The following is a 26,518-nucleotide window of genomic DNA, read 5'->3' on the forward strand; positions in this document are numbered from 1 at the left end:
AGTCTTCTCTTCTCATGAGGTGGCCAAAGTATTGGAGCCTCAGCTTCAGGATCTGTCCTTCCAGTGAGCACTCAGGGCTGATTTCCTTCAGAATGGATAGGTTTGATCTTCTTGCAGTCCATGGAACTCTCAAGAGTCTCCTCCAGCACCATATGGTGTTACTATTGGAGGTGGAGCTAAATAGGAAGCCCTGCCCTTTGCAGTCGATATGGAAATGCCCTACCCACAAGTAATACATTCCTATGTTCCTACACTGACTGGCAGCAGCAGCCAGTCTGCATGCAAAACAGCCCTGCAGTATTCCCTTTGTAATTTTGGATAGAAAGCCCCACAGGAACAATTCTACATCATAACATACCATCTTTATCAGGCACATTCTTGGTTTTCCCTATTTGCCAATGGCCCTGGAAAACAGCCTGGAAAATGTCCTTTGGAACAGGGATGCACTTTGGTCTTTCCAATTTCTGTGGTGCCCCGAGGAAGGCTAAAATTTGGCACCCTGCCACCTTTTGCCTTCTGTTCCACTCAATTCACGATGTCACAGTTGCAGAACCTTGTGATGCCCGCTAGACCCACCACCCAGTGCAGCAGAACCAGTCACACTGACCTAAATCCACCACTGCTGGGAATGACAGTATGTCGTGGCACGTCATTTTCATAGGAGATGAACAGTCCCAGAAAAATGGTTTTTTTTTAAAAAAAAGTTCAATATTGTGTGTGTGTGTGTGTGTGTGTGTGTGTGTTTATCTTTGAAATGGAAGCCTTACCAAGCCATCAAGAAAACAGTGAAGGAAACAGTTCCAGTCAGCAGCTTTGTCTTCTACAAATGTGTTTGTAAATTCTGAAAAGTATCTACATCAGCATAATCCAGTTTGCAGTTACATCCTTACAAATAATCCCTCACTTCTGCAAATACTCTGGCATCCCTGGTTCATTTCTATGCAGCCCATTGGTTATTATCCACTACAAAGATGCTCCAAACCATTTGGCATCTTGGCAAGGAGCACCCAGAGACATGCAGAGGGGTGGTGTACAAAGAGTATATATCTGGCCAGCCTTAGTTCTATCCATGCTCTGTTACATGCCTCGTTAGACTACTATAAATATGTTGTGCATGCACCAGCCTTTGGAAATGGTTCAGAAACTGATATTAGTTCAAAGGAGAGTTGCAAGGTTGTTAATTGGGCACTGGGCATGTGAAATTATTCTATTCATTCTCGTATGGTGATGTTTGCTGCTTTGGGCTTCCTTTTGGAAGGAAAAGCAGCGGATAAAGCAGCACTAAATAAAGGGAAATTGAAATACACCCATTCTACCCCATTTCAGCATGAAGCTGCCATTTTTAATGCAAATCTGCAAAGATAGTCATTTAAATATTTTTGTGTTAAATGCTTTCACCTTGTTCAAATATGCATCTTTTAATGCATTTTGATACCTATTTTGAAATGCTGGGACATTTGGGAACTGCAAAAACCAATGGATTAACTACATTTCAACCCACACGTTAGTCCAGAAGATGCAAAACAAGCTGGTTTTAATCAAAATTCACCAATTCCTCAAACATGCCAAATGAATAGTGAAACACAGACATACAAAGATGAATTAAAAGTGGGTGTTTATAAAAACTACACATATTAACTAAGCTCCTGTCCACTGAAAAGCCCCCAGTCTAAGAGAAGCACAGACACATGCAACCACTTAAAACCTTTTACGGAAAGAAATAGCTGTGTGGCAGGAAAAGGAGCAGTGTCTCTTTAAGAGTCAACAGTAAATTAAATTGCCCAAAAGAGTGCAATAATTAGCAGTTAGTAGCTTATTAAAAGGATGGCAAAGGCCAAGCTGCCATCTGGGATCTCCATTTTCTTCTGATTGTTATTATGTCAAGATCGGCAAGTTGCATTAGCTTTCATGTCACTGGGCTTGCCCTTACTTTACATGTAAATTTTAATGAAAGATACAGCACTTTAAAAATCAGACATCCATCAGAAGTGCTATTAGCCCAGCTTTTACAAAACATATGGCCTGGTTCTCTACTTCCACATCTCTACACACCACTGAATGTTTCAAATGAGAGAGAGAGCGCTTTTCAGTCATATCAATTAAATATTCACTTTGAGCAGAGTGAAACCTGAGCCCCATCAAAAACAATACACTACAATAATACATCAGAGAACAATATTTCTGCTTCTGTTTACACACAATGCAGCCATAATGTCTGCAACTCCCAGAGGAATCATTCTTCTTAATGAAAATTAAAACCAAGCCAGAGTCAGATGCTTATTCACATATAAAAAGGAGCAGTTTTAACAGACATTAACGCTGTGCTCACTCAAATTACTTGTCGGTATAATCCCTAACACGTTGTTATGCACTCTTCACTCACACATTTTATAGAGAATACCTCAACACATGAAGAAAAATATATTTTACCCTGAGATTAAGAGTGCCCCTCTTTCCGACTACATTATTAAATATTATGTATCTTTGCCTGCTTAAAAAAAAAGCCCCACCGCGAACTATGTCTTAGCTATTTTACCTCAACTTACTTTTCATAAAATTCATAAAATTACTTTACTTACTTTTCATTAAAATTACTTACTTTTCATAAAATTACTTACTTTTCATAAAATTCAACAGTTCAATATAGTATTGGACTGGGATTACACACACACATATCTATCTATCTATCTATCTATCTATCTATCTATCTATCATCTATCTATCATCTATCTATCTATCTATCTATCCAGAAAATTCAATAACAGCAATTCTAACTCTGGTTAACAAACTGAAAAGATGGTGCTCTAGTCTAACACCAATGGCCACTGCACAAGGTGCTATACTTGATTTGTAAGAGAATGAATTTCCTTCTGCCAGTTGCCCCACATGCAGTATCCCTCCACACAGAATATTTGGGAGCTGAGGAAACTGGACAGTACCTTTCCATGAGCTTCTTGGTTGTCAGGATCCAAAGCAGAGGTAAATAATTATGAGATGAAGAAGACAATTACACCTGTTCTATCTTGGTTATAATTCATTAGATGGTGATTTGTCCTATGATTTGAAATATAGGCAGCTTGTTACTTCTTCTTTTGAGTACATATCGCCTAACATTTTGAAAATGTTAAGTGGTGCAAGTTTACCTTTCCTTCCGGGGAAAACTGTCAACCTAAGCAAAAGTCCCATTTGTCATCATATATGGAAAATGATCCCACATGTTTTCCTATATAAGCGACCACCATATGCAGTATGAACTGAGCCACCCTGCTGGTTCCTTGCTTGTCACACAGAAGGTGAACAAAGAGGAATACTGTGGCCAGGCAAACAAGAGCCTAAGCATTAGGTTCTTCCATTTCATGACACACCTTCATATTTAGGCAATGTCTCCTAAACTTATGCTGAGAGCCAAAGAAATTCTCCCTGGTGCTCTAACAAACTGAAAGAATGCTTTACAATTTCTTTATTACTAGACACAATACAAGCTAAATGGAGACCAGTAACATTGAAACAAACTCCTCACCTGTGCAATAATTTTATACGGTATGTGAACGTCACTGTTTCTGACAACTTCTGCATCTCTTTAATAGGCTCAGGACCACAATACCTCAAGGACCGCTTCCCCCCATATAAACTGACCCTGACCGTGATCATCATCTGAGGCCCTTCTTCATGTGCCTTCTCCGCAAGAGGTCTCTCCAGGGAGGTTCGTCTGGCGTCTTCATGATACACCTTTAGGCACCAGGGGAAAACATCCCTCTTCAACCAGGTCTTTGGCTGATAAATATTCTATGGCCTTTAAAATATGTTTGTGGGAGAGGTGTTATTGTTTTGTTTTTGTTTTAACTATTTATTTTCTGCTTTTATCCTACATTGTTATGTTGTGAACCGCCCTGAAATTTTCAGATAAAGTTGCTGTTGTTTAGTTGTTTAGTCATGTCCGACTCTCCGTGACCCCATGGACCAGAGCACGCCAGGCACTCCTGTCTTCCACTGCCTCCTGCAGTTTGGTCAAATTCATGTTAGTAGCTTCGAGAACACTGTCCAACCATCTGGTCCTCTGTCGTCCCATTCTCCTTGTGCCCTCTTCAGATGAAGGGCAGTATATAAATTTCATAATTAAAAATAAAATAAATAATTGCTTCTGCCAGGCTAAGGCTCTCACCCCACAAAATGCTGCCACCTTTGCAGGTAGATTCTAACTATTTCCAGTTCTCTTAGATTACCTAGGAAGCTTTCATCTACATAACTGAGTCAGAGTGCTAAAGGGCCATAATATGTACATACTGATTGCATCTAACCAACACACAAATCAACAGGAGAGAGAAAGAGAGAGCACACAGGCAAGCCTATCATATTCAGAAAAGCTCCCATTGTATACAGATATTCCAACCATTAGAAAATAACCCAAATGCCTGATAGTATTTCAGGTGTTAAGTAACATCTATGTGACAATTTCAAATAAGCCTCTTTCACAACCTGATTTTTTTCATTTAGAGTTCACCGATTAGCTGATTCTCAGAAGTAAAACCTGGGGATTTTGTGTGTGTGTAAAAAAAGACACAACTAAAAGAAAGCAATTCATCTGAAATACCATCTGCTTCACACACAAAACTGTGGGTTTTTTAAACATGTTTTCTTTAAATAAATAAAGAAAGAAAAGGATGGGAAATGCCAGAGTGTTTCAAAACAATTTTTCAGAGAACAAAAAGTGCACTGCGTCCATTTTATAGGACAAACTAACATTTTAAGAATAATGGCCAAGGCTGGCAATGTAGATGTAATGGTGCCTTCTCCCCTTATAATTAGATTCTATTAGAGTGCAATTTTTTTAAATAATTAGTCACTGATGGCTTGCTTAAATATTTGCATAAACCCTTGGCTACTAAGCTGATCTTATTCACAAGGCTTTTAAATCCTAGTGGTGTTGCTGGCAAAGAGAAATGGAAAAATATGTTGCACATAACTCATTTAAATGCCACTAATTATTTAAGCATGCAAAAAGAAGTCAGTAATTTTCCCCTTGTCACCTGCCATTCAGCACTTTTCACCTTTTTTCTCTACCTATAATAAATCCCAGTGATGTAAATGGAACGTCCTTCCAAGAAATAGTGCTTAAGATCATTGCAGCCACAAAGTATTATCATTGTTTTATACACACACACACACACACAATGCATAATGCTACAGGCTTCAGTTCTCTCTACCGCATATTACATTATATATCTTACTCTGCTTTCAAACTCATCTACAATGTAAAAAAGGCAAACAGCCTCAATGTGTATATTATACATTTCTGCACATCACTGAAAACTAGGCACAAAAAAGAGGGGGGATCTATCTAATTTCTAATCATTCCAGTTGTTTGTGTAAATTGTGTGCTGTTTCATGCTATAGTACAGAATCCAGATTAGCCACCAAGTGTACTTTTAACAGAAAACGACAGCAAGGGATATATGGAAATTTCGTCTGGTCTGCATTTTTAAGCAAACTGACCCAGTTTGCACTTCCCAGACTAAAAGCATAATCCTTATCATGTCTACTCAGAAGTAAGCCCTATTGGGATTAATGGATCTTATTTCTAGGTAAGTGGGGTTAGGACTGCAGACTTCTACACATAATTATTCTTCAGTTTTCATACTTCTCTAAAATTGTGTGATACAGTTCTCAGTTCCAAAATTACCAAAATTACAAAATTTTGTTAATAACAAGCACTTCAGGGCAATGCCGTACTTTTCCGTGTATAAGACTAGGGTTTTTACTCTAAAATAAGATTCGAAATTGGGGGGTGTCCCCCAAAGTAGGGGGCATATTATACATGGGGGCGTCTTATACATGAAAAAATATGGTATATGTTTAGAAATGCATACATGGGGTAGTATTCATCCCAATAGCAATAGTATGTGTCCCAATAGCACAAAGATTTCCATTTCCACAATGGAACCCCCACAATCTGCACCAGAGAGTTATGGGAAACCCTAGAACAGATTTAGGCAATGCATAAGGTGGGGAGAGGAGAACACTCCACTCCCCAACCAGACATCGTTGCACTGACAGAACGTTCATTTAGTGCTACTCTGGATACAACCAACTGAAATAAAATATTATTTAAATAAAAATGGTCGTACTTCAAAACAGATGCAGATACAGAGTGGAATGAACACATGCAAAACTGACCAAAACGGTCCAGAAACAGACTGAGTCATCAGTCATCCCCACCTGCGACCAGTCCTGGCTTTCTAACAAGGGTACCTGCATGATGCACATACTTGTAAAGTGTGTATCTGCTGTATTCCTACCTTAAAAATTTAGCTATATGCCTTTTTAAAATGCCTCTCTTGTGTCCGTCTAAATAGTGTGTAGCAGTGTTCAATCCACATAGGGGAGAAAAATCAATTCCAGATCATCTGTTCTGGTACACAGAAGCCTGAGAAAATATGCAATTTTGCGAAGTAAAGAGGTGGGTGAAAAATGCTAATAATACACGAATAACCCTATACGTAGCACATGTTGCGTACCAAGCATTGCACAATCTAGAGTATGTCAGCCTGTGCATCACGTTATGCAATTCTCTGCAAGGGGTTGAAATGGCATGCCACAGCAAAGTCTAGCTGTGCTTAAGCTCTCACCAAAATCAATAAGATATTTAAGTATCATTGATTTCAATTTGACTTTTAATGCACCTGTTAAGTTGTCTTTAGATTTCACTCACAGACTCTTAGAACTCCACATGAATAAAAAGAAGTGAAATCCTAAGAAGAGTTCACATTTACATAGCACTTTAGAGCGTTCAGAAGTAGTCCATATGTATTACAGCAGTGTTCCTAACATCCAGCCTTGGAGAAGCCAGTTGCTGAGAGAGGGGATCCTGCTTTTGGTCACATGCTTTCTTTGCTGAAAGTTCCCTGTTAAATCCATGGCATCTCCAGTTAGAAGGAACTAGTAGCATGTGTTGGGGGAGACCCTGTCTGAGGCAGAAATGGCCAGTCAGAGTAGATAATACCAGGCTGGGTGGATAAAAAGTGTGGCTTAATATAAGCCAGCTTCCTATTGGCTTATTATTATCCTCAGATTGTAAGTGAACCAAGACTGCATGTTTACCAAGTAAGTTTATAGCTAAGATAAGAATTAAACTTCACAACTCACATTCTTTGGCTACGTGAAGCTGATAACTTTCCCCAAGAATCCTGGGAATTGAAATTTTGTCAAGGGTGCTGGAAAATGTAATTTCATAAGGGATACATTACAGTTCCCATGATTCCTTGGGGAAGCAGCATGCTTTAAATGGGCTTTCAATGTAGGTGTGCACACAGAATTTGCCATTGCAAACCCAGCAGCTCCTGGCTTCTCACATTAAAAGGAAGAATCCGAAGGCTGACCTACCAAAGTGAAATCAATGACATTAACTGGAGAGGTAGGGGGGCGAGATTGACCTGTTTTCTTTTATGGCTTCCCACATTCTATTGCACATGTGTGTGCAAGTGGAGTCATGGATTTACTGCAGTGTGCAAAGAGAAAAGAAACCAATGTGTGGTCAAACCAAGAAAGATCATAAAAACCAACACCCAAAAAAGCATGGTAGGAGTGAGGAAATTTATAGTGGAATGCAACAGGAAGGTCAATTATAATTTCCTTATCTAAAGGCTGTCTACAGAACAAATGATACGGTAGAATGTGACTAGACATTAACTCAAGCTCAATAGCAAATTAGAAGGAGGTTATTTATTATCTATTTGGCCATCATTTATTTAGTGAGGCTAGAAAATACACTCTAAGTAATGGTTCTTTAATTCTCATCCTCCTCTTTATTCCTCAAGAAAGAACAACCACTGCAGAACAAGCTCAAGTCCACCCAGCAGTTCTTGGATTTGGTGTCTCATTCAATTCCAGATGTCATGCATGACTGCAAGGCATTGCAACAGTCAAATGACAAAATCCACATATGGAATAAATGCTTTAGAACAAATCCACTTTTCGTTTAACACTACACATCACAGCTGCTTTGCTCCCCCTCCCTGGACTTTTTTAGCTCAGTGCAAGACAGCAGCTGAGCCAAAAGTTGGCTAAGTGTGTCATCCAAACCAAAGTTCATGGCTAAGCTCTCTCTTCCTCAACCACAATCTGTAGCTTAGGTTTGTTCTTGGCTACAGGCCATGGTTAAGGGAATAGAGACCTTAACCACAATTCTGGGCTCAGATGACATGCAACGTCGAACATAGGCTTAGCTGCAGCTCAAGCTGAGCTAAAAAGTCCAGGGAGGAGCAAAGTGGGTGCAAGCTTCACTCCAGGATACAGAACATTCTCAGTAAAACATTATTTGGCATACTATGACACGCAAACCAATCCAGTGATTGCAGGGGAATCAGACATGTGCCTTTTCCTGCCATGAGGAAGACAACATGTTACATAGGCATTCCACATGGAGGCCATTTTTCATGCACACCTATTTCCATTATCAACCCCTTTTTATTTTATTTTTATTTTATTTTAGAGGAGGAGGAAGAATTGAACTTGGCCTCCATATGAAACTATTACATCATATATTTAATTAAGCAGTGTGGTGGATGTTGACCAGTTAAGCAACTTGAACTGAGTCCAAAGTTCATTTGATTCCAAGAGCTCTGTATGCCATAATGGCAAAACACATTTTATTTCCAAGCAAAATATTTATTGGGCAACAATGGAAAAAACACTCACACACAATAATTTGATTTAACTTGAATGAGTTTTCTCAGGTTCTCCTTCTTCCTCAAACACCCCCCAAAAAAGACCCACAGTGGACACAAAGTGATTCTGCCTTTTTTAACAGCCACAAACTTCTCCTGCCTGCTGATGTGTCTTAATGAGACATGCATAAAAGAAAAAACCTCTGTCTTTTGAAGAGTGGGTTTTTACCCTTCTGTTAAGACTCCCCAAGTATGGTGCTCTTCCACTCATTTCAAATAACAATGGCCACTTCAGATACATTGGAGTATGTTTTCTTCATTTTAAGTTTCAGTATCATTTCTATATCTCTCTTTTCTGAGCAGAAGACTGTTGCTCCATAAAGTGAATATGCATTGTGCCATGATCCACCCACATCCAGCTGATTCCATGTTTGGACATAATTGCACCAATACAACGCCCGCAAACTCAAGATGGCAGGCCCCAGCTATTTTATTAATAGACCTACTAAGTATGAAGGCTGCCTACCTGGTGCTGGTTTCATTTACCGGTGCTGTGATACAAGGATAAAGGGCCATATCCTGTTGGACTACAACTCCCATCATCCCTGGCCACTGGACATGCTGGGCAGGGCTGATGGGAGCTGGAGTTCATCTGGAGGGCTGCAGGCTCTGCGTCCCTGCTGTACCACAAGTGAGAAGTTCCAAAGATGGCACTTGAGATCCAAGTGCCAGAAACAACAGTGGCAACTAGTTGTCCCATGCCATCAGACTGTTTCCTGTGTTGATCAAACCCACATAGCAGCCTGTGTGTTTCCAAATGTCACAGGGCAGATCACAACCCAAACATCTTTTCTTAGGGGGTAGCACAACAGATGATTAAGCAAAATCGTTTTCTTTTTAAATAAAAGCATTAGTATGGACCACACAGATTTTTAAAAGATGACACACAAACATTTTACAAGCATATAAACAATCAGAGCCATTCTTTTTAAAAGAAAATGATCTCTACCTTTACTTCTACCTATAAGGTATGAAGTTGTATGTCCACATAAGCACAGGTACGGAGAAGTGTCCACCGAGGGGGGAAGGCGAGAGAAAAGAGCAGGAAGGAGGATTTAAAGAAAATAACAAAAATTAAAATTAGATCACTGTGCACATCACCAACAGACAACATGAAAATAAGCATATGAACACAGCACAAAAGGGAGAAAAATACACCCAAAGCACACTTTTTAAGAAGAGGGAATAGCAAACCACACAAAACAGATAAGTAGGTAACTATTTAAGCACTTTAGCTCCAAATTTACATGGAGAAAGGCAGGTTGTGCATGCAATAGCAGCATATCAGCAACGCACAGCACACCACATCAAAACCAAAACTACAAGGAAAACAAAGGTTAACACATGGGGCAAAGGGAGGGGTTTCTCCTGTGGAAATATATTGGCCCAATATTTTCCACCTACCAATAGTGGTGTAGGATAAATAAGATTGTGCAGTTGTTCCAGATACACAAACACACACGTTGTTTCTCTATATTATATTGCCACTGAATACAATATGCATTTATTGAGTCACACAGGTACGTTAGGATTTTATACACACTATATAAATATTCATCGGGATGGAACAGTGGAGAGAATTAGCTGGAAAGAAAAATACAGCCAGTTACTTGACACAATGAGATAGGTACAGGATGGTGATGGGAAGAAATGCCAGAGGTCATTGGTCATTGGTTCCTAGTATAGACACCAGGCAAGGGGAAGCAGGATGAAGAAACCACTGTCATTTATCAAAGGCAGGCTGAAGTCACAAGAGTGTCTTCAAACTGAATGGGCAGCAGCTTGAAACCTATGGGCCAGTGACTCAAATTGTATAAAGCAGGCATTTCACCACTTGCTTTGACAGATGCACACTCCACAATGTAATGCCTTTTCAAGAATCTTGCTGGTATAACATGAGCTTTTCATGGTTCCCGAAGAGCCTGCTGTCACAGTCCCTTTACACCCGAGTGTTGCAGTTGGGACTTGTCAACTGCAGTATTTACTCTACGGTAGCTTACCATACCTGGCTACAGACCAGCTGAAAAATGAAGCAGGGGTAAAGAGACAAGTGAAGAGCTCCTTGGAACCCAGCCAAGTACTCAGAATAAAAAGAGAGAAGGAAGAGAGGCTCTTAAAGCAACAATAGCAGTGACAGATCAGGAACTGAGATTGGGTCCACTAAGCTTCCTGGCAGACACCCAGGCTGCTCCACCATCTTAAAACTTAGGGGCAGACTCCACTGGACCTTAACTGTATTGTTCCACCTTTGGTTTCCACAAACTGTGAGAATGAGGAGCCTGATCTAGATCCGGACCCTAGCATAAGCAATGGAGGGCATTAGTTGTTTGGCCCCTGCTACAATCTCAAACTGGTTCCAGAAACATCTGCAATTTTCCTTGGGGAGGGGTCAATACATTCACACTGAAGGTGCAGTGTAGGGCAAAAGGTCAAAGCCTCCCTACCACCACCACCACCCCCTGCAAGCGTCCTAATCCAGATTTTGCTTCCCTGGCATTTTAAGGGGCAGGAACTTCACTCAAAGGCAAAACTATACTATTATGTACATGTAGTTTGGCCCTTTGGAAATGTACCTGAATTTCAAATAACTGCTCAGTGGCATCACTCTGCATTGGTCTTCAAGCTTATGGTTTAAGATTTTTACTTTTACTTTAACCAGAGAACTTTCACTGGTGAGATATTATTTCAGCAGTATTCTAAATTAGCCGGGCAAAATTCAGTTCTTCATTACCTGTTTGGCAATGGCTTTAGCAGAAAGATGCAACCACAACAACAATCTGGCTAACAGAAAGGTGATCTGGCAAAGCAGCACACGCTAGCATTTCATGTTTGTGCCTTACTACTGTAGCAAAGAGCCTTTTGACCCCTTTCTCATTTCATCCTACAGGGGCTCTTTTCAGACCCAGCAGGAAGACCAGTGGCAGTCTGTGCTAGCCTCACCTAATAAGATGTTCAATAAAGGGGGTTGCTTGGCAAGCAGAACTGGATTGCTCTGTGCCACATCTTAGGGCAAGGATTTTGTAGTGGCTGCAAAAGGATATGTCTCTCTTTGTGCCAATGTCGCAAAAGAGGAACAATTATGTTCCATTATAGCTTTATAGCTCTGACTTGCCTCCTACTGCTGCCATCCCAATTCAGCTCCTTGCTTCCTGACTAGAGGGGCCTCAGCTGCTTGGCCTGAATCAGCAGAGGCAGAGTGTACCTTACACATGTGGACTGAAAGAGAACTCTTGATTTGAAGGTTCAGATGATTCCTCAGTTACACTGAGTTATAGTACCTGGGACCAAAAGCTTTATGGACCCACCCTTCTGAACAAGGAACCTCAACTGACCCATTCAATATTTGCTTGTTGTTTGCTGAAATGGAGGGTGTGAATCCAGCATCTAGAGGCAGATCATGCCACAGCTGCATCAAATCCTCTCTCTTCCGTACCTAATTCCTGAATGTTTGCTTGCTTTTGTCCAAACTTTACACCATTACTTTCTGCCCAGCATGAGGCCAATAAGCTCCCTCTGCCAAATTCAATCAATGCACAATAACATTTGGCCCAAACGACAAAAACAAGGCTTCTGATTTAGAGGCAATTCATTGTGCAATCCAGCCCTGGGTTATACCAAACTTCATTTGTTGGAACAATGCGTTCTGAACGTATTTGAATACCATAAGCTGCAGGTTGGAAACAAAAAGACCATAAGCTCTAAATTGTCTTCAAGGATCTAGGGTCATTTTGTGAAACCTGTTAAGTATGTTCTTGCAGAACATTTCCCCTGAAATGGGAAGTGAAATTCTGAAGACCATGTTTACCAAACAGGTAAAGAAACTGTGTCAGATTTCAAAACAAAGACAGAAAGGCTGGTGAGTATATGAAGAGAAGGAGCATGTTTGCAGTTCTCTTAATTTCCCTTTCATCACTTCAATTCATTGTCAGAACACCTGACTTCAAACTTCCCAGAATTATACAGTTTTTTCCAGTCTGAGGTCCTCCAGATATTTTAGATTACAGCTCCCATGGATCCTGCCCACAGTTGCTGGGGCAGATAGGAGCTGGAGTCCCAAACATCTAGAAGTGCCCAGGCTGTGGGGGACAGGGAGGCTGCTCTTGAGCATTGGTTGCACAACCCAAAATTCGGCAAGTGAGTGATGGAAAGGCAAGAGGGGGGGTGGAAACAAAGCAGTTGGGCTGCTTTGGAGATATGGGCTTATGCAAGCCAAGCCAGGACTAGAAAGAAGCATGGGTCATTGTGGCCACAGTCAGGCACTGGCAAAAGCAGGAAAGAAAAGACTTACCTTGTTCACCCATCATCAGGTGTGAAAGGCCTTTGAGAAAGAGAAAGAAAGGAAGTGAGAAAGGTAGTAGAAAAGGAGAAAGACAAATATAGGAAGGTGCATGTGTCTATCATTTATATAGCCCAATAGTATTGGCAATCACCACATACTTGATGAGGAAGTATGGATACTGTGCTCCATGCATGAAATTGCATGTGCATGCATGCACACAAACACACACCACAACTTTCCATATTAAAGGGGAAAGCTTGGGCTGCAGAGAAAAGATTCCATTGATGTCAGTGAGAAAACATTCACAGATTTTAATGGAAGGAATGTGTTCTTTGTCAGATGTCAGCGTCAGACACTTGGTTTGCAGGCTTTCACTCTCATTTTACAAAACATGTCAAAAAGCTAATCCTTATTCCTGATAAAGGTCTTACAAACCGCCATTAACCACAAATCCTTTGCATATCTTTATTTTCATTTTGGATATACACAAGCATACACACACAAGCTCCACCACAACACACGTACACAGCTATGCTCATGTAGGTGCCACTTTTCTTCAGAATTTGTATGGGCAGTATCTTAGAGTTTGGAGATATCAGATGCACCTTCGAAGTTTTTTCAATCAACAGCAGTTTTCATGTTTTTAGTAATTTGTTTATCTTTTTCTACTCCTTCACCCTTAGAAATTTAAAATCCAGATCATCCAAAGTAAATATTCATCCAAAAGAACTCTCCACCAGAGAAGGGGATTACTATTTGTAATAACTGTGCGTGTATGTATATGCATATACACACATATTTAAATGTTCAAGATTACTAAGGATTTGGGGAGGCAGAATCAGAAGCCACATGTTTTACAATCCCATCCCTTCCTTCTACTATAAATAAATGCAACAGATTTCTTTTGATTAAGACATGTCCTGAATTATTATTATTATTTGCTTTTGTTTTGAATAGATATGATTGAATGTTGCATTTTTATTTCATTTGGGGATATTCTTGCACAACTCAATTTATGGTTCCTTCTGCCACTGATGCCTAGGAAGAAAAAAAACATATGTTTGTTCAGTTCTTATGAATGCTGTAAAAGCAATTTAAGCCCTGGAATATGCTGAAGCATGTCATACAACCTACCCATGAAAAAGAAGTGCTGAAGCAACAAGAAACCAATGTGTAATTGAAGTTTGCTACAAGTTTCATAGTTTTTAAAATGTATTATTCTTATTTATATCCTATTTTGACATTGGACTCTATTTTGGATTCCCAGCGGTCTTTCATTTGAGGAATGGCTCAAGTCTACATCTACATAGTTCCAGAACTACTGAAGCATCACTTGTTCTTATCCTGGACTTGAGGTTGTGTATTTTTACTACTGCTAACTGTGGAGGAGGAGGAGGAGGAGGAGGGCAGGAGGAGTTTGGACTTGATATCCCGCCTTTCACTCCCCTTAAGGAGTCTCAAAGCGGCTAACAATCTCCTTTCCCTTCCTCCCCCACAACAAACACTCTGTGAGGTGAGTGAGGCTGACAGACTTCAGAGAAGTGTGACTGGCCCAAGGTCACTCAGCAGCGGCATGTCGAGGAGCGGGGATGCAAACTCGGTTCACCAGATTACGAATCCACCACTTTTAACCACTGCACCATGCTGGAGGAGGAATAATAGCTGTAGGAGAACTAAAAGACATATCTTGCCTACCTAATTTTCCATTCTTAGGAAATGTCCCTGACAAGAAATGGATCAGCAGCAGCTGATCTGCAACTGCAGCTGCACCTTCAAGTGCAGCTGATTATTAGAATAGTTTCCCATGCTTTACACATTATGTACTCATTACATGGAAGACTTCCCCTCCATGTGCATTAAATGGGGAGCTAATGTTTGTCTGCCACTAACAGTACAGTCAATAGGTCCAAGAAATAAGGTTCCCAGCAGTGCCTAGAGATCCTACTTTTTTGTGAGTATTTTTGTTCCACAGAAACATTTAGGTCCTTCTAGATGTTAGGTTCTAGAGATGACTGGCACTTGGATGACTCATAATATGTTGTCCACAATTAAAAGAAAAATGTGCTGTATTTATAATGCTTGGGACCCTTCCAGTAAATTAAAATTTAAAAACAGCACAGAAATGTTAAAAGTAGAATAGTAAGTCAACTAACACAGGGCCTTACCCGAGTTTGGTTATTATTCAGCAGCAGCATCAACTGCAGTTATCTTCTGACAGGAAAAGAGAACTGCAATATTTGATTTCCAAACTTGTCCCCTCAAACATTGCCTACATGATCCTGGCCTGCCTGGCACCCTAAGCTAAACTCTGACATGACCAACAGCAAGTGAACTTATGGGCTCCCAGAGAGAAGTGCTCAGCTGTTTTGCTCCTCCATGGCTTTTTTTCCTGCCATGCCATAGTGAGCTGAATGAAGGTTTAGCTTAGTGTGTCACCTGAGGCTATGGACATGTGATCAAGCAGTCTTCTTGCTAAACATGAGCTATAGCTAAGGTTTGCTCTTGGTTATAGCTCGTGTTTGGCGAGAACAGAGGCGCTCACAAGTTAGGTTAGTACATGGAAGGACATGGGTTAGGACATGTTAGGACATGTAAAAAATACATATGCAATACAAAAACATATTTTATAAATCAATGGGTTCTCAATTCATAGAATTATAGAATCATACGCAAACAATTTACACATTGTTTATGTAGAAATGTTTTAATTCAAAACAAATGAACCAAAATTCTTCTACATGCTGGAAATATGCTGCACTCTTGCAAAAAGAAGGTAATTTTAAAAATAAATAAACACGACAAACATTTGCTTTCTTTTAGGGCTTAATATATGTAAACATACAAACCAACCAACAAAGGTCGCCCCTTCCTACAGCAAAGTTATGGGTCCATCCTAAGAGGTTGCTTCTATAAATGTTAAAGGTAAAGGGACCCCTGACCATTAGGATCAGTCGTGGCCTACTCTGGGGTTGCGGCGCTCATCTCGCTTTATTGGCCGATGGAGCCGACGTGCAGCTTCTGGGTCATGTGGCCAGCATGACTAAACTGCTTCTGGCGAGCTAGAGCAGTGCACGGAAAAGCCGTTAACCTTCCCGCCAGAGCGGTACCTATTTATCTACTTGCACTTTGACATACTTTCAAACTGCTAGGTTGGCAGGAGCAGGGGCCAAGCAACGGGAGCTCACCCCATCGCGGGGATTCGAACCGCCGACCTTCTGATTGTCACGCCCTAGGCTCAGTGGTTTAATCCACAGCGCCACCTGCGTCCCCTATAAATGTTAGAGACATGCATAATAATTTAACAAATGCAACACTCCATCATAGCTAACACAGCTCTCAAGTATTTTGTACTGGAAACCTGTTTCTCAATACGGAATGCCAAATGTGAAGTGGCCCGTTAACTCAACAAATCTCTATACACAGTGAATAACAACTGCAAAATGGCTGTAAGAAGCTTCTTAACTAATGATCCTGAAGTAGGCAGTTATCCATCTGAAGTCCCAGCCAATTCATTTTAAATTTTACTTTGGATAAGAGACTAAGGAAAAGCACAAAGTTAACATTGACCCACATCCTTGAAAACAGATGCATCTATTGAGACCAAATGTCACATTTGTGGGGGCAAAAAAAACCTAAACCTTGGAGTTTTAAGTACAACATGATTGCGTAATCTTTTAAAAGGTTAATTTTAATCACGCTAGATCTCCAAGTACCGTTTTCAAGAGTTAAAGTTGTCTGTATATAAAAATCAGAAGTGTACAGTTCCACTTTCTATATGAAAGTAAAGAATTAAGTGTCACTAATTGCAGTAAGTGCTTAAGGGCCAACCCTTGGATCTGCATGAAGCCGTAAGGACATTTTAAAAAGTAGCTTCAGAGCACAATTACATGAAAGAGCAATGCAATTAAGCAGTGGTCCTCATATCTGAGGACTTATTAGGGGGCACTTTGGTAGGGTGGGGTAGTTACAATGGAAACCTTGGAACTGCAGCCTTTTTGTCGTGCTTAATTATGCTCAAGCTCTTAGCACTTACAGAGCAGGAAAATTAAAGCCACTAAACATAAAGAAGTAAGAGAAGTGCATTTTCTTTTTTTAAAAAAAACAGCTTAAAATGACAAGTGATTGAAGCCATGAAGGACGATGGAGTCTTTTTGTTCTTCTTAATTATAGCTTGTCCTGTTGTACTCAGCCAATGTTGAACTGGGTGGAGGGGTGTTTTTTGTGTGTATCAGCTGGAACAAAAAGACTTTGTTAGCGTGTTGGAAGACGAATGGTTCCATTTAGGCCCAAAGACTACCATTTCTACCTTTGAATGGCAGCAGGAAAGAATCACAGAACGAAACTAACAGCACAGCAAGAACTGGACTTTATCCCTCAGAGCACTACCAGGCACATAGCCTTGGATTCTATCGAGCGATAGGGCTAGCTTCCAACCATAACTGGGAATCTTGAACTCTGAGTTACCTATATAAAAACCAGATTTCCTTTTAAAAGAAGGTGCTGAACTACGAAGAAAGAAAGCATTACAGAGGAATGCAATGCAAAGAGAGAGAGGTTCTCAAAGGATTTGGGTTTCTGTTGGACAGGATGTGATGAGTTGTTAGCCTCCAGCATACATAGTGCCCACTCATCCTTCACCACTGCGCACACCTGTAGCTGGGCTAGAAAACAGTCATTCTCATCCAATACATCAATGGCATATGCAGTAGCCAAGGGGCTCCTTACAGGCCCCAGCAGTACAGCCAGCCAGAAGCTAAGCAGAGATATTGTAGCCTGAGGCCCATTTCCAATCCAATTACACAAAACAGCTGTGCTATGCCACCTCTTCCATCTCCACTTGAGATGCCCATCTTAGGACTAAGTCTCTGTCAGTGTCAGAGGAAGAGATTTTCAGGAGTAATATACGGACTAGAAGAATTATTTGCATGCATTCTTTCATGCTGATGTGGTAAGAGTATGAGAGGCTGCAGAGGATTCAAGTTACTTTTCTGCACTCTGTTTAATAAGTTTTAATGGCACACATATGGCTCGTAGAGGCATTTAAATGGAAGTTCCCACAAACAGGAACTAGATAAATAGCATGACTAAAGAGTGGGTAGATGTGTGCCAGTAAGAAGCTTTACATAACAAAGAATGTGTAATCAAGGGCTCATTGCAAAATATTCCACTCTCCAAATATTGCTATATCTAATGCCCTCAAAACTGAACAGCTTACTTGACTGACTCTTGAGGAAGCCTCATCAAATTGCTGCCATCTTGAACTGTGCTCTGAGCATTTGGGGGCAGAAGAGATTATGTGCAAATAAATCCAAGATGGTAGCCGGCCATGTTGTGGAACTGGATCTTCCCTTTGTTAAATTTAAGTGAAATCTCATTCTAACCAATACTATGAATGAATTAGAGCACATCCCACTTCTGACCATGTACAAATATACACATAATGGGAAATAGCAAGAATGCAGTTGGAAGAACTGTGCAAATTTTAAACCTTCATTCCTTCCATGTTATTTCACGTGTGATTTCCAAATAAGTGGTCTAGAAACAGAGCATTTGTAAATATGAATAAAATATTTTATTATGGGAATAAACCATTAATTATGTACATGGCTGAACTTTCAAATTTAGAACAGTGGAAGAATTCATTTGAATTTATAATTAAGTCTATAAGAGGAAAGTTTTAATGAAGTTATTGATCTCTTTTAGAAAGAATGGCTCCAATTTAGATATGCACACACACAGTGAGCTGCTGTCTGCTTGAATTAGCCCATTGCTAATCCCAACCTAGCAACATTGAGACCCTGCATTGTGCCGATGAAATTATTAGTCACACCACTCATCCACTTGTTCAGGGAGGCAGCAGAAATTGTGAGAGTCTCTCACTTCCCCAACAGGTGACTGGTGCTTTTTCATCTCTTTCATTCCTGCTCAAGGTGTCCATTTTAGAAGTAAGTCTGTCAATGTTAGAAAGAGGGGTGGGGTTAGAGGTGAAATATGGGCTACATAGAAAGCTACTTTCAATTGACCGGGCAGCAGCTATACAGCTACAGCCATTGGGTAGAATTTTACAATTATGAACCAGAGTTAGCACCTGTCTGCATATGAAGTTCCTCTTACAGGTAAGGATGCACATGGAGAAGCCTGTTTATATGCACACCCTAAGCAGCTTAGGATCAGGTTACCCCAGAGATCACATGCTCCCATATGAACCTCCCTGTGCAGTAACATTGACCATAGATGCTGTTAAGGACTGGTTGGACGCAGAGGAATAGTGGGAGGAACCAGCTGGGGTGAACCCCCAAAGGAAGAAGGCTCCAAGCCAGGGTGGGCAGTGAGATGATGGTGATCAGAGGTCAGAGGGAGAAGACTGGGAGGAGGAAGAGGTGTTGGAAGCTGAAGAGGTAGCACGGCTTGATGAGAAGGGGGAGTCTGGGGCAGAGAGAATACCAGAACCAGAAGAGGAAGCAGGAGAGTGGGATGAGGGAGGCCAAGAGGCAGAGATGTGTCAGACTGGTGAAGAAGCAGAAGGTTCCTCCCCCTCTTACCGTGACAAGCTCCCCTCCCTCCTGGTCTCCCAAAACCTGGAGAGGCATGAAGCAGGAGGAGCAGAGACAGGCACGCAGGCACAGTCTCAGATTACTTGGGGGAAACCTGGGAGAGGAGGGCACTTAGGCAGCTGTGGGAAGGTGGCCTCATAGAGCCACAACTGCCTCATAGGGGCAGGACCTACTGAAGAAGAGTAGCTGTGCTTATCAGGCCTGACATTCCTGTGCAGAACCTGGTTGTTGTTGTTGTTAGAAAGAGTTAACTCCATGTGATTTACTTCTGACTTGCTCTTGACAGAGGCCCTGTACTCCACTGCATCCATATGGAATTGTAGGTGGGCGTATTCAAAAGACAAGACCTTTTTGGTGGTGCTCCTATAACTACAGAACACTTTCTCAGTGGAAATCCACCAGGATTCTCTTTCCTTCACCAAAAGTTTGACACATTTCTCTCTTTTCAGCTGGCTTTTAAGGTATAATTGGTTATTTTGCTGGGATTTGTGTCAATATATTATCTTTCTGTCTTGTACTGTTTAAGTACTGGCATTACCAAACCAATAAATGCAGGAAAATGGGGGGATGTGAATACAAGTGTTCATATAAGGGTGACCTAAGTGAATGAGAAGCTGTGCTGGTGTAAAGGATCAGCAATCTAAAACAGAAATACTGGGCACACTTCAACCACCACCAGTGCTGTGCAACCTCCATCCATTTCAGCAAGGTTAAGAGAGGGCTCCTGAGAAATCCCCAGCGAAAAGCTACACAGCAACCAAGCTGCCAAGCTGTGTATTATTTGTTCACAGCTGTTAGCATCTACTATGAGCAGGTGAGCTCCTCTAGTCTGAAGGCCAATTTGGACCCAGCAATGACAGCTCTTCAGTTCCTATGAAGTAGGACATAGCATTCTGGCACCAGTAACTTGGCAAACAGAAACAAGAGCTAGGAAGCAGGACTATCCTAGGGGAAAGCCACAGAAAGTCTGTAAAGGTAATAGAGGAAGAGAAGCTGGAATCCTGGGCGTTTCGGCTAGTCTTAAAGCCCCCCCCCCATCCTTCTTAGTGTGCATTTATGATGATTCCTGCTAACCATGATATTGAGGCAGTTACGCACAACCCCACTTTCAATACTATTTGAGCCTACAAAGGTTTCGAAGTGGGCATGCTGCTTCATTCCCAATAGGTGCATGTTCCATAGCTTCCTGCTGAAATTCTGTAATTTTTCATACCACAAATGGGTTGGGGGGGGCTGTTCCAATTTTATTGTCCTATGGTGCAAGAATGCCACTCCAGATGGCAATAATGCAGCAACCTTGGGAAAGCAGCACCGACCACTAATAAAGTGGAAGGGTGTGCTGATCATCCAGTATAAATTCACCACTACTGAACCTTTATTGTGTCGGTGGCATTGCAGGCTACATAAGCAAGCAAGCAAACAAACAAACAAAACCCACAAGTCTTATCAGAGTGTTTGCTGCTGCTGCTGCTTATTATTATTATTATTATTATTATTATTATTATTTGACGCTGGTGACGCACCCACAGCCATTCGATGAACCATGTTTGCTAATGGTTTCTGAGACTCCCAGGTAAGAATGTGCAAAACCACAATGACACAGAAATCTCAGTAGCCTCGTCTACTGTAATTTAGTAGCCAAGTGAGTCCAGAAGTGGTGGAATTGGCAGAAATAAGGTCAAACAGCATGGTCCCCACTATTCAATTGCTATCAATCCTATACCTTAATAAAGGCCTTGCTAAGAAACAAAATGGCCTCTATGCAAGACAATGTGTTTTTTTAAGACCCTACAATTTAAAAAGTGATGGAGGGCACTCCAGCCTCTTTCCATCTACGTTCTAATAGATATTTTATATAGATATTGATATATTTCAATTCTACTAATGTTTAATTGGTTTTGAATGAGTGCTTTTTTTCTATGCTTTTAATTGTTTCTGTTTTAGCTGTAAGCAACCTTGAGTCCCTGTTGTTGCTGCATCATTATTTATTGGTTGTTGAATTTGTTGTTATAAAAATAAAACAGTGTTATCTGCTTTGAGGATGATGTATGGAAAAGTGGAATTGTTTTAAAAACAAGCAAGCATGTGGCGAGTCCCTGAGGATATGAACATGAGAGACCTGGCTGGCAAGGACTCTTCAGTGGCAAAAGGATTCACAGAGACCTGGTAGTCTGCAGGGACTGAGAGGTGGAGCAAACAGCAGCCAAGCCAACCTTTCCCTATTGACCAAAAACATGCTTGCAGTTCTAAACTGAAACAGAAAAGTTATGAAGTGGCTCTTAAAGAGGGCGAGGAGCATCACAGCTGATTGTTCCTCTTGGTGGGCTCCATGCTAACAGGAATGGTAGTCTAAAAAAATGAGATGGCTGGCACGCAAATAAAAGAGTTCATTCAAAACAAATTCCAGTTCACTCGATTTTGGCTTGCCCACAGAGAAAGTCTTGGGGTCAAGCACTTTGTGACAGCCAACCCTAGGCTGTTGACTGGGGTATTAGTTGTGGCCTGTCTAGTAGGCAAATAAAATGAATCAATTCATCAATACAAGTCCTTTGCAGCCCTACTGCTGCCTGCGAGTAAATAGTTGCATGATAAAGAAAATTCCTAAACTGTCCCATAAATCTATAAACAGTCTCACATAGCAGCAGCCTGGGGCACCTTTCTGCATCAAAACAGGCTGCAACAGGGATGGCCAACTAAGGACCTACAGGCCAGATCCAATCCTCAGGGCAATTTTATCAGCTTTGCCAAATTTGAAGTAAGGTAAGTCGAAGGCACCAGATATATGAGAAAATGTGCCCCTTTGCACACCCTGTCTGCTGAATGCACCTGCAGCTGACAGTGACACGTAATTGCATATAGGCAAATCCATAGAATATCTCCAGGAGTAGAGGGAGGGTGTGGGGAGAAGCGCACAAGCCTGTGTGTATGCAACAGGTGCTCAGAGAATGCCAAGTCCACTTGTATCAGTTAAGGAAATTTAGCTGAGCTGCAATAGTTAAGGGGTGTGAGCAGATCTTGAATTGAGAGGGGTGCTGTTGTGCGAGGACTATTGTGAAGCAGGTGCCAAATGAGAGCTAACTAGGCATTTTGCCACTCTTACAAATATCCTATAACTCTTCTTCCAGCACCAGATGTGATGAAAAATGCTTTGCATGCATCTTAACTCATTTCCATGCATCTTAACTCCTTTCCATGGAAGCCCTCACCCGGAATCTTCTGTTCTGGGAGGCAGGGGAGATTTTGACTTCTACTCTTATCTAAGTTATATGACATGATGTCCATTTTGAATTGTGTATGAATACCTGGTTCATTTAGAGAGGGAAAACACATTGCAAAGGCAAATATGAGATGGGTGTTATTAGTTGATCAAATCTCTTTCGGAATCATGCCTAGAAAAAACACAGTGTCACATGACCTCTTCCACCCTTATTATCAGTTGTGTTGTGAGGATGTACTGCCTTATTCCATGCTAATATGGTGCGTATGGTGAGTGAAGAAAGCATGATACAGAGAGACTAGGAAGAGAACTGTAGATTAACTTGCACTCTTGACTTGATTGATTTTGGGCAGGGGGAGTTACAGTCCTGGGTGTAAATCGAATGACTTAAGAGAAAGATTATAAATCATGATGATTAATTATGATGGTTATTTATTATGATGATTAATTCACATTATCATTTATTGGATTTCTTACCCACTGTTCAATGTGAGGTACCAAGGCAGGTTACAGCAACATAAAAATCTCTGCCTGTCAAAGCCCCTTGCACAGCATTTCCCAACAGCCAGCTTTTCTTCAGGCACTAAGGAACTACAGTGCAAGGGATTTGCCAGCCCTGTGCTTGACAGAGCACTGCACACAGGGCCGGCAAAGCTGTTTTCTGCAGAGATTGGCTGCATGATTAAGTTCCTCACAGGGAACTCAGTCACACAGCTGATCGGGCAGGGCTGAACTCCTCACACATCAGCTGCTGGACAGCAGCTTCAACCCTACTTGCTATTCCAGGGAAATTCATGTGACTGATTCATCAAGGATTGGCCGACCAATTGGGTTCCCCATGGAGATCTGTGCAATGCAGTCAATACTGCCATATCTCTATTTGCACCATACCCAACACTGGGGGCAAGTGGGCATAGTTTGAGGAAAGCAGTCCCTTGGGCCAAATTTGACCCATGAGTTCCCCACCCCTGGCTATCAGTTATCTTTCTCACCTTGATAAGAGAGAGAAAGCTCTCTACAAAAAAGCAGCTAGGGGATACATTTGGTCATGGTTGAGTGACCTGTCCCTGCCACTGTACAAGCCTCCTGAGACTGCTTCTCATTTTTTAAAAATGGTGGAAAGTTACACATGTTGGCATGAAACATGAATCTTGGTCCCTAGTTTTGGTCTTCTCCTCTTCTCAGAAGCTGGTACAGCACCTATCACATGGCAAAGCTTCCATGGATGTGAAAAACACAGCAGTTGAGTTGTGAGTTCACTATATGGCCAGAGACTTCAGTGGCAGGCAAACCAAGATCTTTAATATTGTTTGTTCATTCATTAGATCAACACCCTCCACCCCAGAAGTGAAGGCTATACAGTAACATTAGGCAGGGGAAACCACCCAGGAATTGGGAGCCAGCATTCTCTGTGGATGAATATTTCCTTGGGGTGGATAAATCCAAAACGCTGGAAGAGCACAAAATGAAACTGCATCTGAAGCCTCATTCATTCATTCATTCACACATATTACAAATGAAGAAAACCCTTAGACTATATGCTCTAAGGAATATTCCAGGACAACAATGAACTTTATATTTTTTAGATTATTTACTGCTTCTTATTTCAGCTGCGTTTTCATCAAACCTTTGAACAATTCAGCAAAAACAACATTTCTTCAGTAATGGCAGGTTCACGCTGTAGCAACAGAAGCATACTAGGTCTTCACTTCTTAAGCAACAACTGACCTGAAATAGGTTAGAATCTAAAGAAACCACCAACTCAGTGCATCCTCACTATTCTTCATTGACATTGCATTTGCTGTGTATAATTCTTCACCATTTTATCATGACAAAAACAAACATTCCACCACACTGCTCCTGTAAATACTATCCTTGCAGTCTAATACTTTTCCAATCACTTGCTTGAAATATTTGCTCTAGGCTCACCCCGGTCCTCAAAAGAGTAGCCTTCCACACTAGCAAACACAACACTCACCTGGAACACGATTGACATCTGATGAAGCATTTTCATAGGAAGCACGAAAGGGAGGGGGAAGAGAGGGAGAGAGAGAAAGAAAGAGAGAGAAAGTATTAGACACACAACATGCGCACTCACAAGCAGCTTAGCTTCTTTGCATGGAAATCAATTTCATGCAAAACCACAAGTTTTGAAAGCCACCCATCTGTGGTCATCAGCCCACCCATGCAAGGGAAAGGGCTTGGCTGGCCCTCCTCTGTGCATGTAGAAGTAAGTCAGATGTCGTATCTGTCTGGACGGAGAGAAAGGTTCCGGAATCAGATAGGCCCAACCTAGGTCAACTCCTACAAGAATATTGGTTAGAATATTCTGTGTCATTTCATTTCACACACAGTTTCAAACAAGGGAGAAATAAAGAGAATAACCCCTGCAGCAGGATAGCTTCATTCACATAAATTCAAGTACATTCAAGCTATTTTCAGGAGGAAAAGAAAAATTTGTTCCCTTTTCTAAAAGGGAATTTGTGTGAATTTATACCAGCTCCAAACTGAGCCCTCAAAGGGCTAGCACAAAAATAAAAAGACAAGCCATTTCAAGACATTCTGCCCACTGTTCCCTGTGACCATCCTTCATTGCAGACAACATGGGAACTTTTGAGTTTCTGATGCCTGATCTTTTCCCAGGCAAGGGTAATAGTTCAGTGGCTATTGCACCCAGCAGGCTCTTGGCTTAGCAGGTCAGTTCAAAGAACCAAGCCAAAATCATCAGCATTAGAACCAGATTGATCTCTCTGGCCGCTTGTGTAACCTGGTCCTTGCTGAGTTAGCAGCTCCAATAGCATCTTTTGGTGATCTGCAGTTATGTGGCTGACATGCAACAATGAGCAAACCAGTATTATGTAGAGTGCAAAATACCTCGTTCCTGGAGTTCATGGGTGGGGAACTTTGGCCTATGGGGCAAATTTGGCCTGCCATGTCTCCTCATTGACCTGCCAAGCCATTTTCCTTGACCACACCCAACTGCCTCACACCTAACATCACCTAATGTGTGAAATCAGGTGTAAAGGAGGTAGAGATGCAACTGGAACAGCTGCCCATGGTGAACTCACTGGTGATGATCCCTGCCAAAAGCATGGCTGAACTCCCTGCTCATCAGCTGATGGATGGAGCCTTCAATCCTGCTTAGTCACTACATCCTCCCATGGCAACAAGCCAATGTTGACAAGTGGGTGGGGACACCCAGCTGTCAATCACCTGATGAAGTGACCCATGGGGCTGAGAAAAGGTAAAATCTGGCCACCAGCTCACAGACACATTGAAAGGGGGTTATACAAGTTCATAGAATTCAAGGCTGTCCATGGCTGCTAAGTCATGATGGAAATATGCTGCCTTTGAATATCATTTGCTGGGGAGTAACAGCAAGAGAAGGGTTGTGTCCTCATTCCTTGCCTGTGATTGGCTGCCACGGGAAAGCTAAGCTAAGCCTGCTAGATGTGGCCAATGGCTCATCTAGTCCAGTATTCTGTTCTCACAGTGGCCGACCAGATGCCTGTGGGAAACCTGCAAGCAGAACCTGAGCACAAGAGCCCTCTCCCTTCCTGCAGTTTCTAGCAACTGCTGCTCAGAAGCATTATGCTTCCAACCATGGAGGGAGTGCGCAGTCATCGAGCTGCTGGAGCAGATAAGCTTTTGATTTGATTTGGCAGGGCTCTTCTTAAATTCTTGTTAACCTACGAAAGCTAGGCACATGCCACAACCCATAATGAGAAACTGCTGGAGGGCAGGT

At 41.5% G+C, this 26,518-nt stretch overlaps 1 protein-coding gene across 27 annotated transcripts in view; it reads right to left on the reverse strand.

Annotated features, from left to right (window-relative positions):
• The window catches only part of NRXN3 (neurexin 3), a 1,202,656-nt gene that overhangs the window by 1,076,822 nt on the left and 99,316 nt on the right, over nucleotides 1–26,518 (reverse strand). For all 27 annotated transcript variants that reach the window (XM_083730619.1, XM_083730616.1, XM_083730611.1 and 24 more), the window contains exons 3-4: nucleotides 24,752–24,769; nucleotides 13,012–13,041 (exon numbers count right to left, since the gene is read on the reverse strand). In XM_083730619.1, the coding sequence (XP_083586745.1) occupies nucleotides 13,012–13,041; nucleotides 24,752–24,769 (48 nt within the window). The remainder of the gene's footprint in view (nucleotides 1–13,011; nucleotides 13,042–24,751; nucleotides 24,770–26,518) is intronic.

This window comes from Podarcis gaigeae, assembly GCF_964106915.1.
Source record: "Podarcis gaigeae genome assembly, chromosome: 1".
NCBI classification, from domain to species: Eukaryota; Metazoa; Chordata; class Lepidosauria; order Squamata; family Lacertidae; genus Podarcis; species Podarcis gaigeae.